General features: G+C 38.6%; 1 protein-coding gene across 3 annotated transcripts in view; it reads left to right on the top strand.

Annotated features, from left to right (window-relative positions):
• Positions 1-12,420, top strand: part of osbpl5 (oxysterol binding protein-like 5) — a 47,508-nt gene extending 35,088 nt beyond the window's left edge. For all 3 annotated transcript variants that reach the window (XM_053481890.1, XM_053481881.1, XM_053481898.1), the window contains 15 exons: positions 1,123-1,285; positions 3,866-4,061; positions 7,454-7,638; positions 8,212-8,293; positions 8,484-8,582; positions 8,702-8,798; positions 8,908-9,006; positions 9,096-9,193; positions 9,287-9,376; positions 9,526-9,662; positions 9,916-10,095; positions 10,232-10,361; positions 10,442-10,556; positions 10,695-10,797; positions 10,965-12,420. In XM_053481890.1, the coding sequence (XP_053337865.1) occupies positions 1,123-1,285; positions 3,866-4,061; positions 7,454-7,638; positions 8,212-8,293; positions 8,484-8,582; positions 8,702-8,798; positions 8,908-9,006; positions 9,096-9,193; positions 9,287-9,376; positions 9,526-9,662; positions 9,916-10,095; positions 10,232-10,361; positions 10,442-10,556; positions 10,695-10,797; positions 10,965-11,094 (1,904 nt within the window). In that variant the 3' untranslated portion in view covers positions 11,095-12,420. The remainder of the gene's footprint in view (positions 1-1,122; positions 1,286-3,865; positions 4,062-7,453; positions 7,639-8,211; positions 8,294-8,483; positions 8,583-8,701; positions 8,799-8,907; positions 9,007-9,095; positions 9,194-9,286; positions 9,377-9,525; positions 9,663-9,915; positions 10,096-10,231; positions 10,362-10,441; positions 10,557-10,694; positions 10,798-10,964) is intronic.
• The last annotated feature ends 3,771 nt before the right edge of the window (positions 12,421-16,191 follow it).

Here is a 16,191-nt window from a genome sequence, read left to right as displayed (position 1 = left end):
AAACTCTTATTCATGCAATGAATGCCAGGAAACTTGTTAACATTCAAAACATGGTATTCGTGCTAAAAAAAAATGTCTTACCTAGGTAAAAAAGATAATTTTAAGGTAGGCTCATATAACATAAATCCTTCTTATCTCCCAATCCATGCTTCATTTTTTTGTAAATATACATACGCATTTATATTTTTATCAGATAAAAAGAAACATTTGCTAAGTTCAGTTTCATATCCTTTTATGTAGTGTCTTTTTTTTTTTAATTATAATTATTACTAAAATCTTTCTTTGATCTTATTTGTCATTCAAATAAGACTTCCTCAATTTAGATTTTACATAAAAAGACATAAACCTGAAAAAGTCTATTATTCTAAATGCTAAATTGTTAAGATATTCCAAAATGAAATTTGACATGGTTAAGGACACTACGGATTTTCTGCTTTTTAAGCTTCAACCAAAAAAAAAAAGCTCTCAAGCAAAGCACTGAGGTTGGTAAATGGTAAATGTGTTAACAATAATTATCGGGCAGGTTACAAAAAGCTATTTTAACTGAATAAACTAAAAAAGTATGTGTCCAATTTGTAGCATTTAAACAAAACCACAGTTGTTAGTAATTAGGGGGAGAAATCCTTAATTTTGCACAGAATAATTAAATTTAAGCAACAATGTTTACAGGTAGTATGCTTCTAGAAGCTTATACCAATTTTCTTTTTCATAAAGAAATATGAATAATTTGCATTTTAAATTATTATTGTTTGAATCGACACGGTATAAAGCTGAAAAATGACCTATTTTTGGACACACATAAAATAATCTTTCCAAAATGACTAAATTTAGCAACTTAACATTTTTATGGAAGCAAGACTGGTTACCTTTCATGTTGCATTAAAAATAAATGAATAAATAAATAAAAATCGGCACCAATGCTGTGTTTTGGCCTTAAGCAATCTAGATAATTGATGTTATATTAGAAATATTCCGGATTGCTGAATATGGTGCTGGAATAACAGCTTTATATGAATCATCTAGAGTGTAGCAGAGAATTGGTTTTCTTCATAGCTACAGGTTTTATCTACACTTGAAAAGTATGTTGGTTTTGCTATCTAACTCCGTCTCTCGTATGCACAGGCCGTTGTTGGATGGATGCATTGGAGTTGGCACTCAGCTGTTCCAGCCTGTATAAGCTGACTGCTAAGTGCTGCAGGGACGGGGACCTTAGCAGCTCCTCCGAGTCCTCGCACATACTTCAGCTTTTGCAGTCCACTGCCCTAAGTGACCAGGAACTTCTACAGTGAGTGATGGAGAAACACACTGTTATGCACACATATGAGAGCGTAGCAATTCCAAGACATCCAGTTTACCATTCTCTATTATGGATCAGTATTTATAGTTTTTTTTTTTCCTGGGCCAAGTTCTTTACTTGACTCACATTCTCATTAGATTCTCCAGTTCTTCTGTAGGTGTAGGCTTCCCCTGTATCCACACCATATATGTTGTATCAAGATATGTTAAATTACTTCAGCCTAGTTTAATAGCTACTACATTTAGTTTCTCAGTCTCCAGATATCCCACTGGGAACCACACACACTCCTTGGTGTATACTAGTCTATACACTTCCCTCGATGTATAAATGTCTTTCACTTTGTAGCACACTGTTCTGTAAGAACAGGAGCTCACATTGTTAAACCTTGTTTGCTCTCTAGCTTTTGATACTAATCCGTTTTTATCCATAGAAGCCTGTCGTGTGTAATTTCAAAACATGACATGAATCAGAAAGACAGTGAACAAACTATTATACAGTACAATCACTGCTATGCATTAACAGCCTGCAGAATGTGGACACGGTATAAAAATCTTTTTGTCTTGCGCTCTCAAGTGGGGAAAAACGGTAAAACAAGTGTCACAAATTGGAAAGTGTTTCTTAAATGGAACCAAACGTGGCTCATGATGCGACTCTTGACGTGACTTGTCTGGTGTGAATTGGTCTTTAGTGTATTGTGAAATGTACTCATATTGCAAGAGGTGCTATGAACTGTCTCCTAACGAACTATGACCAAGAAAATAGTTGACATATGCCTTACTTTCATAAGTCTGTTGAAATGCTTGTCTGAAAGTGATAGTCTGTTGGCTTAATATGACGGGGTCGAACACTTTCCCAAAAAAGTCACATTATAATTCGTCCCATTATAAAAGATCTCCTTATAAATTCTTAAAATAGAACTACAAAATGTTATAAAAATAGTCCTCTAAATTTTTTTTTATGTATTTAACATATTACTATACTCATTAATTTGACTGCTCTGTAATTAATTGATTGCAGAGAACTATTACATGCTTTACACTTCCGGTGCCCAAGCTTGGCTTTTTAATTGCCACTTAAGCCACTGTTCATACAGTAAATAATAGAACTTTTACTAGAAACCAGATTTGCTTTTGTTCCTGAAACAAGAATTGTTCAATTCTAGAACAGGTGCTTGATAGTGCAGTACCTGTTTGAGGATAATACACCTTTATAAATTAATTTCTCTGTTTGAGTAGTTTTCCCTTATTTTCATAATATTTACATGTATCAACGCAAGATAGAAATCTACATTTGAATATTCATGATCCTGTGCTTCACATTGAGTGGCCCAACAGTTTTATTAGGCAGGTTAGGATTACCAATATCTTGGTAAAATGAAAGTGCCACATACAGATAGTAAAACCACTGTGTGTGTGTGCCTGTGTGTATTATTAATGCTCACAGTATGCCATAAGCCACTGGTGTCCTCCAGCTGGCAGTCACAAACATCTGCACTCCGCCTCTTTCCCAACCTTTACCCAAATGGCGCGTGGTCATTTTAGCACTTTGGCAGCCTTGCTGCACTCCCCGGCCAATCAGAAATGATTCCGTGAGTCATGTGATGCACAGGAAAGCAGGAAGCAACAAGGAGAATCTGAAGTCAATACCACCCCAGGAGACCTGTCATCAGAGAGACAGACAGACGAGCACACACACACACTCATAAACGGAGCAAGCGAGCCTGTATGACAGGAAAAACAGCTCATGAGAGGCAGCTTTTGTATTGAATCAGTGTCTGTTTTAAAAGGAAAAAACACATTAGTTGTATGTTAACAGCAGTCAGCTAGGCTTTTCCCTTAATGGTAGCTGATTTTGCCTGTAAGGTAAGAATGGTTGTTTACTGTTCGTGGTGTCTTATTTTCTTTTTTGACTATTTCTCATTAGCTGATTGTTCTTCTTGGGTCATCTTGCTTTTTTTTTTCTCCATTATCAATTGTGTGTGTGTTGGACAAAGTGTTAATCAGATGGTCTTTCACTGTCTCTGTCCCAATGCTAACACAAAAAACGCTGCTATGGCTATAATTGATAGCCATGGATAATGGATGGATTTAAGGCATGTCATTTTTGTAAACAGTCAGTTTTACTGTAATTTTGAGACGGATTATGTAACACATTCCTGTATCAAGTAGTAAGTATTTTCATGGTGTCTGTGTCATGGTTGTATGTGTAGCTTTGTGTGACCACTGGGAGCATCAGACGCAATGTCTGTCTTGTGACATCACTGGTCTTAATGACGTTGACGTTGCCCATGAAGGTGAAGAATGATGTGCTTGCTTCGGAGACTGGCCTGACCAAGACTGTGTTTTAATAGTAGTGGGCCTTGCTTGGTAGCAATTAATAAAGCAAATGGGAGGAGGGGGGTCAAAACACAGACATGTGACATTTTTACCTACACAACTGCACATCTCTTAGGTATACAGGCAGTGCGCTGTGGTATGGGTCTGGTATGTTTGCTACTTATGTCAAAAGTCTGACTGAGTTATGTAGATTTATACTGATGGATGAATAGTAGTTTTTTTTTTCTTTTAGGTTGAATGACTCCATGCTTGAAAACAGCCAGATGGAGAATGAATCTGAGAGAGAGGCCCACGAAGACTCCGATAATGCAGCCAATGAAAACGGTGGGAGATTAACTGAGGAGAGCGATATGGACCAATCTGATGACCTTTTGCCCTGCCTCCAAGCAACACTGTATGTTGAACAAGGACAGGAAGAGATGGGCGAGGTGAGGACTTACGGTTTAAATACATACACCTGTAGGTCAGTTCCAGCTTTATAAATGTTAAGTGTGGACTCATTTGTAAATAAAAAGCCTCAGAGCATGGACAAGCTTAGTATCAAGGGATTAACATTTAATTTAATCTCTTCAGCCACTGTAAAAACAAACCAGTCCTTAAAATTCATATAATTATTTACATCCTGTAAATACATCTTTACAATCTTTTTATCAGTGGCATTTTATCAATGAAATTTAACATTTATAATTTATCATTAAGTAATTTTATCAGAGGGAATTTAAGCAATTTCCCTCTGGTATAAATAAAGTTCTTTAAATCTTGAATTTTTAATTGTCATTTTATCACTGACATTAAATAATGAAATGTTTGAGAGAATACAGAATTAATACAAACTCGTAATATTTTCTGCAGTTGTCTTTAAATTCAACTTGTACCATGTCAGAGACTTCAATGAACACAAAAATTTGAGATTTGAAAATGTTTGTGATTTCTGGAATAAATGGCTCGAGGACATATTGACGTTTTGAATACGATGTGTCTGAGTCACTCTACAGACTACAATGGATCTTCAAGTCAAACTGGGACTTGTGACAAAATTTCTCTTAAATAAAGGCATAAACAACAATTGACATACAAGAAGACATACAAGAATTACAGAAGACATTTTTAAGAAGGCTACATGTTCATGAATGACGATCCTGGCAAAGGTGGCTTGCAGCCCACTGCAGTTGTTCCCGTGAACATTTAACAAGTGGAATGGCCTAATCCTTAAAAATCGACGGACAACTTGTCGCCAACTTTATTGTTGTGGCGAAGTTATTGCCACATCCCTTGCAGAGTCCTGACCTTGCTCCAAGCCATTTCCACATATTTGGATAATTAAAGTTCATGGAATGATGAAAGGAGTTTCTTAATGTTTTCAGTTGTTTGACTGTTCGTATTGAGGGGTCGCCACAGCAAACCATCTGATCCGCACAACAACTTGGCACAGGTTTCAAACCGGATGCCCTTCTGACGCAACCCTCCCAAGTTAAATCTGCGCTATAAATGAAATTAAAATGTTTTGTAGAAATGGCGGTATGAGCGTGTATGTGCCAGATTACCTCAGAGCGTCCAGTGCTTTTTTGAGCGAATATAGCACTTTTTTCTTTGAGGTTGGCAAAGACCATCATGCCACTCGACAGAGGAAACAAGCGTGATGGTCAAATACACAGATAAACGTGCGACACAGCGGGGCTTACGCCAAAAAAAAGGAAAGTAGACTATAGAAACTGAACCATATTCTTCTTGTGAGAAGTTTAACACCAGTTTGTCTTATATGTTTTGAAACCGTGGTGCTAATAATATGCAGTCATATAAAGAGCCAGTATGAGATAAAACTTAGTTATGCGCTAAAATCTAAATTTTGAGTAAAAGTGATGTTCTGAACAGTTTTGTCTTAAAACGACTCCTGAGCATTAAAATTAACTTATACCACACTTCAGCAGTGCCAGATTTAATAATCTATTTTAGGATAAGCTACTAATAACGTACTTGCTCAATGTAAACAAACCCCTGCACCAATAGATATTAAATAGGACGGCTAAACTAAATGTTTTTACTGGGATTAGTTAATATTCTCACCGCTGAAATAACACTGCTGAAGTGTGGTAAAAGTTAATTTTAATGCTTAGGAGTCGTTTTAAGACAAAACTCAATCCTTATCCAATCTACTTTTTTGATTCCTCATCAGTGATTCATTCTCCGATTACCGAACAGGGAGTGTACAGTCGTGGCCAAAAGTTTTGAGAATTACATAAATACTGTATTGGAAATTAAGTTTTTATAATACGATTTGCATATACTCCAGAATGTTATGAGGAGTGATCAGATAAATTGCATAGTCCTTCTTTGCCATGAAAATTAAGTTAATCTCCAAAAAATCTTTCCACTGCATTTCATTGCTGTCATTAAAGGACCAGCCGAGATCATTTCCTTAATCGTCTTGTTAACTCAGGTGAGAATGTTGACGAGCACAAGGCTGGAGATCATTATGTCAGGCTGATTAGGTTAGATTGGCAAACTTGACATCTTAAAAGGAGGGTGATGCTTGAAATCATTGCTCTTCCATTGTTAACCATGGTGACCTGCAAAGTAACGCGCGCAGCCATCGTTGCGTTGCATAAAAATGGCTTCAAGGGCAAGAATATTATGGTGACTAAGATTGCACCTAAATCAACAATTTATAGGATCATCAAGAACTTCAAGGAAAAAGGTTCAATTCTTGTTAAGAAGGCTTCAGGGCGTCCAAGAAAGTCCAGCAAGCGCCAGGATCGTCTCCTAAAGAGGATTCAGCTGCGGGATCGGAGTGCCACCAGTGCAGAGCTTGCTCAGAAATGGCAGCAGGCGGGTGTGAGCGCATCTGCACGCACAGTGAGGCGAAGACTTTTGGACTTTTTGTCAAGAAGGGCAGCAAAGAAGCCACTTCTCTCCAAAAAAAACATCAGGGACAAATTGATCTTCTGCAGAAAGTATGGTGAATGGACTGCTGAGGACTGGGGAAAAAAGTCATATTCTCAGATGAAGCCTCTTTCCGATTGTTTGGGGCATCTGGAAAAAGGCTTGTCCGTTTAGCAGCAAACTTTGTGAAAACTAATATTTGTGTCATTCTCAAAACTTTTGGCCACGACTGTATTTGGCTGACGACACGAAAAGTACAAACAAGCGCCAACCTTACACAACTCAAGGTGTAAGATACTCAACCTTACAAAATTTTATTTCAGGGGTAGCTCAGTGGTTAAGGCCGGTTCGGAAAATCCCGGTTCAAACCCCACAACCACCAAGTTGCCACAGTTGGGCCCCTGAGCAAGGCCCTTAACCCTCAACTGTTTAGATGTGTAATGAGACAAAAATGTAAGTCGCTCTGGATAAAAGCGTCTGCCAAATGCCTACATGTAAATTAAGTTGGGCAGAGTTTTTCCCTTACAGAAAGACAGGCAAACATGTTTGTGGGCTTCAACCTAAAATAATGTCGCTGATCAGCTTATGATTAGCTTTAACCTTTTAACTATTTTTAAAAACTCCTTAACCATTTTTTTTCTTTTTCCTATCTCTATTTTTTTGTTGTAGTTCTCATTTTTTTGTGCCTTTGATGCTTAGTACCACATGCTTAACTTTATTGGTAAGCTTTGATATGAACTCCATAGCTACTTTTTTGCCATGGTAAGGTTGAGTTTGCATAGAATTACCCTGTTATTTATAGTTCATAGTGAACAAGGAGTTGTACAGTACAATATTTTGTGCATCAGTAATACCAGTGCAATGTTGGGTCGTCGCATACTGTGACGCATGTCATGGGTAAGCTAAAGCTGGAGGAGTAAATCATGTGCTGTCCCTATAGGCTGGTGAAGCATCTCAGGTGGAAACGGTGTCAGAAGAGAATAAAGGGTTAATCTGGACATTGCTGAAGCAACTGAGGCCTGGCATGGACCTGTCCAAAGTAGTCCTGCCTACCTTCATCCTGGAGGCACGCTCGTTCCTGGACAAACTTTCTGACTATTACTACCACGCCAACCTGCTCTCACAGTGAGTCTTCTTTTGGTCTTCTGTGTATAAACACTTTGTCCAATTGATCCTAAGTAAGGTTTATACAACTAACTATAGGTATGTACAGTGGTGGCCAAGAGTATTTAAAAAACACATGCCATGTATTATAGTTATCTCTGTGCATGAAACAGGTGATGTCACTTAGGTCAGTTCTAACCCAACCGACCTAAACTCAATATAATCTTGTTGGACAATAAAGAAGTCGTCTGTAACAGTAAGGAAATTGTCTTCTGTACATGACGTGAGAAAGCAATAAAGCAGGCATGGATTGAGCTAGTGACACTAGCTTTTTAACCTTGTGCTTATCCGGATCCAGTAGGTTTTGAAGAATAAATCACTTCATACTAAATTTTAATTGTTGTATAGCAATCCCATTGCATAAAATATATATTTTTTTATAATGTATGTTTTAAATTGTGATTATTTAAAACATTGTTGTTTTAAATACTTTTGACCACACTGTATAAAATTTCACAGTATTTAATAAGGACCAAGGCTATCGATCAGATGATCTTCACAAATCTGATTTAACATGTTTGTTCTTGGTTTTAGGGCAGTCACTGAGGAAAGCCCATACTGCAGGATAAAGCAAGTCTTACGCTGGTACTTGTCGGGCTTTTATAAAAAACCTAAGGTATGATCTTCACTTTCGGACCTACAGTATCAGCTAGCATGAGAATTGTTAAGCCTTGTTATCTCGCTCAGATATTTCTACTTAAACTAATGTAGCCTTTTATCTGCCATTTTGCATCGTTGTTGCATAAGAGTCTACATATTGTGTGTGTAAGATCTGCATGATAGCAGTGTGCATGTGTGTTTTCCAGGGTTTGAAAAAGCCATACAACCCCATTCTCGGGGAAACATTCCGTTGCTGTTGGCTGCACCCTCAGACTGACAGTTGTACATTTTACTTAGCGGAACAGGTGAGACCTCATCTTCAACAACCGCAGCAGTATAAATATAAACTCCCTATGAATCATTGATTTGGTTTCAGCTTTCAAGAACAGCGATCATTTAATATCTCACATTCATCCGTATTCAGGTATCTCATCACCCTCCTATCTCAGCTTTTCACGTGAGCAATAAGAAGGATGGCTTTATCATCAGTGGTAGCATCCTGGCCAAGTCCAAATTCTACGGTAAATTTTTGCATTACTACAGCTGGATAATTATGTTTAAAATAACAGCACAAACAAACAAAAAGTTGGGCAATAGTAATAATTAAGAATAATTTGTTTTCCTTTCCAGGGAACTCTCTGTCAGCAATACTGGATGGAAAGGCCAGACTGTTGTTTTTACCACGCGATGAGGAATACGTCATTACAATGCCATACGCTCACTGTAAAGGTACTGACTTTATTAACTACTGTATATAACATACTCAGCTCAGTTTTCTCAATGTTAGAATCTCTATGAATTTGACTCCTCTTTTGCAGGCATTCTGTATGGTACAATGTCTCTGGAGCTCGGAGGAAAGATCACCATTGAGTGTGAAAAAACAAAGTATTCTGCTGAGCTTGAATTCAAATTGAAGGTACTGATAAAGATTACTCCCCTTTTTATCATCGTACAATTTCCTAGTTTCTTCAAGTTGAGCATAGGATTGATCTCTTGTCTTTTTCAACAGCCTTTCCTCGGCAGCTCGTGTAACGTTAACCAGGTTTCTGGAAAGATCCGTATGGGAGAGGATATGTTGGCAACGGTGGAAGGACACTGGGTATTAAGATAATCTCCAGATCCGCTTTCACACATAATGAATGAGAATGTTCATCCTTGGCTGCAATGAGGATGTGCTGTTCGGCTACATTTGGAATAAGCAGTCCTCTCCTGTGTTTATGACGTGTTTTATTACATGTCTTTTGGCAGGATGGTGAGGTGCTTCTCTACGAGAAGAAGACTGGCCACCATGAGTTGCTGTGGAACCCCACACCTGACGTACGCGCTCAGCGGCTGAAGAGGCAGGTGGTCAAGCTTGATCAGCAGGGACCCTTTGAGTCGGAAAGGTACATGTTCTCACTACAAGGTGCTTTTGTGGTGTCCGATGATCTGCCTAGTGCACTTTATGCCCAGTTGAATATTACAGAAATGTATCAGACATAATCACGAAATAGTTTTAATACAATCCATTAAAACTATAAGTAATTACAGAAATATTAAGGAATGATGTAGCATATTATTACACAACTTTTGTCGAATGCTATGTGCGGAAGCTGAGGTTGTGCAGCACATGTTGCAGTGAGTTTGTCTTTGTTTTAGATTATGGCAACATGTGACCAGTGCCATTATTGCCAAAGACCAGAACAAAGCTACACAGGAGAAGTTTGTTCTGGAGGAAGCACAGAGGCAGGAGGCACGGCAAAGAGGGGACCGGCCCTGGAGCCCACACCTTTTCAACCTGAACTCCATCACCAACGAGTGGACCTACAAACATATAGAGTATGCACACAACAGTAGATTCTGTACACAAGGCCACTGCAAGCAAGACCAAATAAAAACCGGTTAAAAAAAATAAATAAATTTGTAATCATTGACAAAAATAAATGGCACATTTTCTGTGTTTGTGTTCTCTCAGCACTAAGGCATGGGACCCTGACAGCTGCCTGGTTCAGTTTGAGAAAGACGGCATCATCCAGACCGAAGAAAAGCCCCAGCGTCAGCACAATGGCTTCACCTACCGCCAGAACTGGAGCAGCCAGCAGAAGGTCAGATGCCGCTTTATACATATGAGAACATGTTTAGAAACTTTTTCTTCTATTTTGAGCTTATATTCATACATGTGTAGGCCAAGGCTCATGGAAAGCACAGGAAATCAAGCAGCCAGCCATCCAGCTGTAGTCAAAACACAGAAAGCAGCAGCAGCACTCCAGAACCAACACACGAATCCTCCGACAATGAAGGCAAGCCTAACACATCATTATGTAATATTTATGGGCATATTATTGATGCTTCTGTTATTATTATTATTATTATTAGTAGTAGTAGTAGTAGTAGTAGTAGTATATAAATCTATTGAAGCTTAACTGTGTTGTCTTTAGGTTTTGGCAGCCAGTGCGCCAGATGCAGTAAAGAAAAGAAGGACCTTGCACAAATAGAGGCCTCTATAGCGTCCATACAGAAGTCACAGCAGGACATTCAGAGGTGAGTATCAGAGATGAAACGTCTTGGTAAAACGTCAAGTGTATGGTTATTATAGGACAACTGTTTAAAAACATTGTCTAAAGGGACAGTTTGTGGCGTCTTACTATAATAATCGTATTGTTTAAAAGAATAATGCTTGACTGAGCCTCTGGTTGTGGTGTGTTCAGAAATCTGAGCGTGTTGAATCGAGAGCTGATGCGGCGTGCGGACCAGACTGTCCATCTGAGCGTCCGTCACTGCTTCGGTCTGTGTGTCCTGCTGCTCTTCCAACTCCTCATCAACTACGTCTTCAGCTGAGAGACAGTCATCTAGTTGCTCTGAGTTCATTTCATCACAACTGTTGCCTAGCAATAAACACAGTAATAAACTCCCAACACTACACAGCTCCCGAGGGTCCCATTTACTGTAGCTCCAGGCACTCAGCACTTCAGAAATGCAGAGCTCAAGACTCTTTTTAACCAATGAACGATAGAAGAAAAACTGTACCGATGCAGTGCCGCTCTTGCTGATGGATGTGTAACTTATTTTATACTTTTTTCATTGTCATTGTTGTGTGTGATAGACACATTCAAGCTCCATGGGCAGCTGTGGCATGTGAGTGTGAGGGTATGAATGATGGTGAGCGCACGTGGGAATCAGTTTGTTTCCCATTCAGTCTATGTTGTTGGGCCTTAATGCTAAAGCCAAATAGAAAAGTCAAAACAGAAGAATAGTCTGTGGAAGAACATCTATCAGTGCAGTTCTGTGTGCTTTTTTTTTTGTATAAGTCTAATTAAAACAATGTGACTCCACTGAAAAATAATGGTTTTACCAAAACAGTATTCCTCAGTGGTTCAATTGTGTTTACATGTTTGTTTCTGCACCCTATGCTTAAAAAAATGCACTCTGTCCAATCAATAACTTGTATGGATGAAGGAATGTTAAAATGTTACACGTCCTAATGAAACTAGAATAAACAATCAGCCATAGTCCAGAGTACAGATCCCCGAGGCTGCTGTAGCGTTTGGGTTGGTACTGGTACATTGTTAGCTTATATTGGTCTTGAATTTCAATGAAGTCTATTATATGATATGCGATGAGGGTTCTGTGATCAAATGTGTATATATTTGTTTGAAACACAATGCCATTTTAAATGAAATCAAGAATGTATTTATTAGAATCTTCCTTTTTTTTGTAAGATTGCTATTTTAAAAAAAATATGCATCACACTCATTCAGGTTTTCTGGGAGCAATATGGTCATTGTTCTTCCGCAAATAAAAGTGTGGAACGGTGAGACAGGGATGTAGATGGCCAGCTGTTCTCTCATCTGCCTGTATTGTACATACACCAGATAAACTGTAGAGCCCTGTTGTGATTTGACTTTGAGCACACAAATTTTTCCATTGTAGCTGATGCAAGTTTAGCACGCTAGATCAAAAACGCACGCCTCAAGTCATCATAAGGCTCCATAAATGCAGGAGTGAGGAGACAGATGGCTTTTTTTGTTTGTATGTATGTATGTTTGTTTTTTACATTTAAGGCACTCTGTAAAACTGTTCTAAATGGATAAAAAATACAAATAGCTCACTGAATGTCAATACTTATTACATATTGCAGCACTACAGTAAACTTTTCAACTTTCACTGGCTTCATCTTTGTCTTCTACATCTAATTTGGAGCATAGCTTTTATTTTCTTTCATCACCACAAGAGGGCAGGACAGCTTTAAGAGTAAACAAAATAAAAAAAAAAAAACATGAAATGTCCACCTGGGTTGGTGGTGCTCGAGTTCGGCACTGAATTTACAGTGCATCTCAAAAAAATTAAAACATGGTATTTTTTCCTTTCATAATTGAATTCAAAAAGTGAAACTCATTCCAGATACATTACATGTCAAGTGAAATATGTTAAGCCGTTTTCTGTTTCAGTTAGAAAAAATAATGGCTTGTAGCTCGTGAAAAAAAGAGTCCGTATCTTAAAATATTATTTAAAGTATTTCATTTCGAGTTTGAGTAAATTACTATTTATACAGTAGAAATACCATGCATCATTTGTTATATTTCAATACACGCATGGGAAGACTTCTGAGCTGACAGTTGTCCAGAAGACCATCATTAACGTCCTTCACAATGAGGGGAACTACAGAAGGTCATTGCTGAAAGGGCAGGCTGTTCTCGGAGTCCTGTATAGAAGCTTATTCATGTAAGGTTGACTGGAAGGGAAAAGTGGTTCGAAAAGGTGCTCAAGCAACAGGGATGACCTCAGCCTTGAAAAGATTGTCGAGCAAACGTGATTCAAGAACTTGGGAGAGCTTTACATGGAGGGGAGTGAAGCTGGAGTCAGTGCATCAAGTTTCACCATGCACAAACATCTTAAGGAAATGGGCCAATAATACAATATCCAAACCATCTTCCTTGGGCTAAGGCAAAAACAAAACCTGTAGAATTGCTCTGACATCCAAAGGCCTTTTTTTAGATCCTTTATTCCTCTTTTGCTTTCTGGAGGCAGAGTGAAGAGGCACGAAAACCACAGAAGGTGCTTGGAAGTTCTATGATATTACTGTGCTTGATTGGTCAGCCAACTTGCCTGATAAGAACCATGTAGAGAATCTATGGTGTATTGTACAACTAACTTAGACAACTTGGACAACTAACTGATGGCTGCTATCAAAGCAACCTGGAGTTTAATAATGCCTCAGCAGTGCCACAGTCTGGTTGCCTTCATGTCATTCCACATTGATGCAGTAATTTATGCTAAAAAGCCCCGGCCAAGTATTGAGTGTATAAAATAAAATACTTTTCTGGAAGTAATGGTTTTACTTTTAAAATTATTAAAATAAAATACCCTTTCCACACAATAATGTGGAATATTTTTTTTAATCTTCTTTATTATGGTATTTATACCAATGCTGTTGTGGAGATGTGTGAATTGTTTCCCCAGCAGGGGTCTCATACAGTACAGTACGTCTCTGCTTTCCCATCACTCTGCTTAGCAGCAGCTAAACACAGAAACCCAGCAGTGTCTGGACTAATCTTATAACAGACTTGCAGCTGTAAAATGATTTATTTGTTTACACTGTCTGGAAATGTCAGATAATTCAATTTCCATTCTGCCAATGTACTGTTGGAAAGGGTTAAAAGTTTAAAAAGGATTATTGTCAATGGTCTGATTAAAGGTACAAATAATTGAATAAACATGGGTTCATTTGAGTCAAATAAACATTTAGTACATTAGGACATAAGTACAAATCCCCAAGAACAAAGGACACTACATGTGATAAGCCACGACATCAGCTCAGCCATGTTCCCACCATCCGGTGCGTTTTCACCCTGAGTATAACTAGAAATATGTTTTACGCAAAGAGCCCTTAGGAGCTATAATTAGCCTACAAGACTACAGTAGAGGGTGGTTATGTGGTTTTACCTGCATTAAAGTAGACTTTGCAGACGCAGGTGTGTCCAGAACGCCTCGTGCGTAATTGGATCGAGCCTACTTGTTTAATATTCTCAGCACTGGTTACTTATGTGTCTGTGAGTAATATTATACTGTATACTTTTTTTATTCAAACCAAACCTTTAACAAGGAAGCGCCACTCATTGTGTCTTTGATCTTTCTCTGATCAAACATTGGTCTGTTCAAGATTTAGTAAGATTTCTTGGATTTTTTTCTTGAAGCACACGCTTTTATTGATTGGAGTAGGTTTACTGTGAAAGACCATAAGTAAGGGAAAAAAACAGAATGGTTCATGTTCTTTTTGGCAAATAATCACGCAAACAATGAGGTGGTGTGGTGTGCTCCCAGCACGAGGACGATCATGTTCTATAACACCAGAGTCTGAAGTGTTTAATTCCTCTCATGCAACAGCACAGCATGGAGGTCATCCCACTTTTTATCTGTTTATAATAAACATTTAATGTTGTGGAACATCTAGAAACATTCAAGTTACTTCCTCTTATCACTTGTGTTATAGCAGCTGTAAACAGCAGATCCTTTAATGTTTTTTTATTTTGCTCATTTTACAAAGAAACAGTAAATTCCACCGTGTTGGAGCACTTAAAATACCAGCCTTACTTCGGATTGTTAAAAAGCACTGGTGCTTCCATTCATCCAAAAATATTAATAAACATCTCCATTTAAACCTTTCAATCTCTCATTCTCTATACTGTTTATCTTGTTCATGGTCACAGGAGGCCTATCCCAGGTGACTTGACTCACTAGGTGGGGTACACCCTGAAGGGGATGTGAGTCCATCATAGGGCACACAAACACACCCTCACTCACAGGCAATTTAGAAATGCCAGTTGACCTAATCTGTATGTATTTGGACTGTGGGAGGAAACCATTGTACCCAGAAGAACTCACCATGCGCAGGGAGAATTTGCAGTCTGCACAGACACAGTCCTGAGGCAGGATTCGAACCCTGGACTCTGGAGGTGCAACGCTAACCACTGTGCCACCGTGCCAATCCCATTTAAACCGCACTGTTCTAATTACAATAGTATTCACCATCTAAGTGCCTGAGTAGGTTATTACTTTAGCATTGTTGTCAGAGCTGCTGTTAGTAATCACTTCTTTACATACTCTTTATAGTAGGCATTAAAGTCCTTTTGTCTTTGTAACTATGCGTGTATATCTACTATTTTAACTGCGTTCTTGCCTCATTTCTCAAGTCTTTAAAAATCCCTTTACTTTTTCAGATGGTACATAAGGTGTTTATACGTTTTTTGTTTTTTTTTTAGAATCTTTCATGTAGGCTAATCTCAGAATGGGGTGACAGAGATTTTATGATGTTTAAAAGGAAAAAATATTTATTTATCCTTACCTTGCATCTATTAGGAATCAACTCCAGTCCATCTGAAGGAATAAATCGTACAAGCACTACATTAGCACGTCATATTTGTTACCACTTTAGTTCAAGGACATTTATTTCACATATATGAAACAACTTTGCTCTAGAAGACTGTGAGTAATCCTCCAGCTTTACATTATTAAAGATTTATGCGGTGCATTCGACCCAATCTGAGTAATTCCCCAAAGCGAGTCTTGCCCCACTTTTAAAATAACATGTTGTCCAGCATTGAAGCTACCGCTTCCCTTGGGCTTTGTTTGCTTGGATTTCTTACTGTTTTGCCTACCTGCGTGTTTGCTCATATTGTACTAAAAACCCACACACTGGCCTTTCATGGTGCCTCACACAGATGCTCTGTGTTCAGTGTGTTTTGATCCTCCCTCTTTCCAGAGCTGCGGTGGCAATCAGCCCAGGCCTACAGCGTCCATATCTGACTGTGGGCGCGCACACACACACATACACTGGTGCTTTGTGTCGGGATGCTTGTGGGGGCCGGCGGAAGCGCTGTGGAACCGCAGGGCCAAATTAGGCCACATGTGTGCTTGGACGTCACACAAAAGAATTCC

The sequence above is a fragment of the Clarias gariepinus genome, chromosome 2 (genome assembly GCF_024256425.1).
Source record: "Clarias gariepinus isolate MV-2021 ecotype Netherlands chromosome 2, CGAR_prim_01v2, whole genome shotgun sequence".
Classification (NCBI taxonomy): Eukaryota; Metazoa; Chordata; class Actinopteri; order Siluriformes; family Clariidae; genus Clarias; species Clarias gariepinus.
This window is presented reverse-complemented; position numbering and strand designations above follow the sequence as displayed.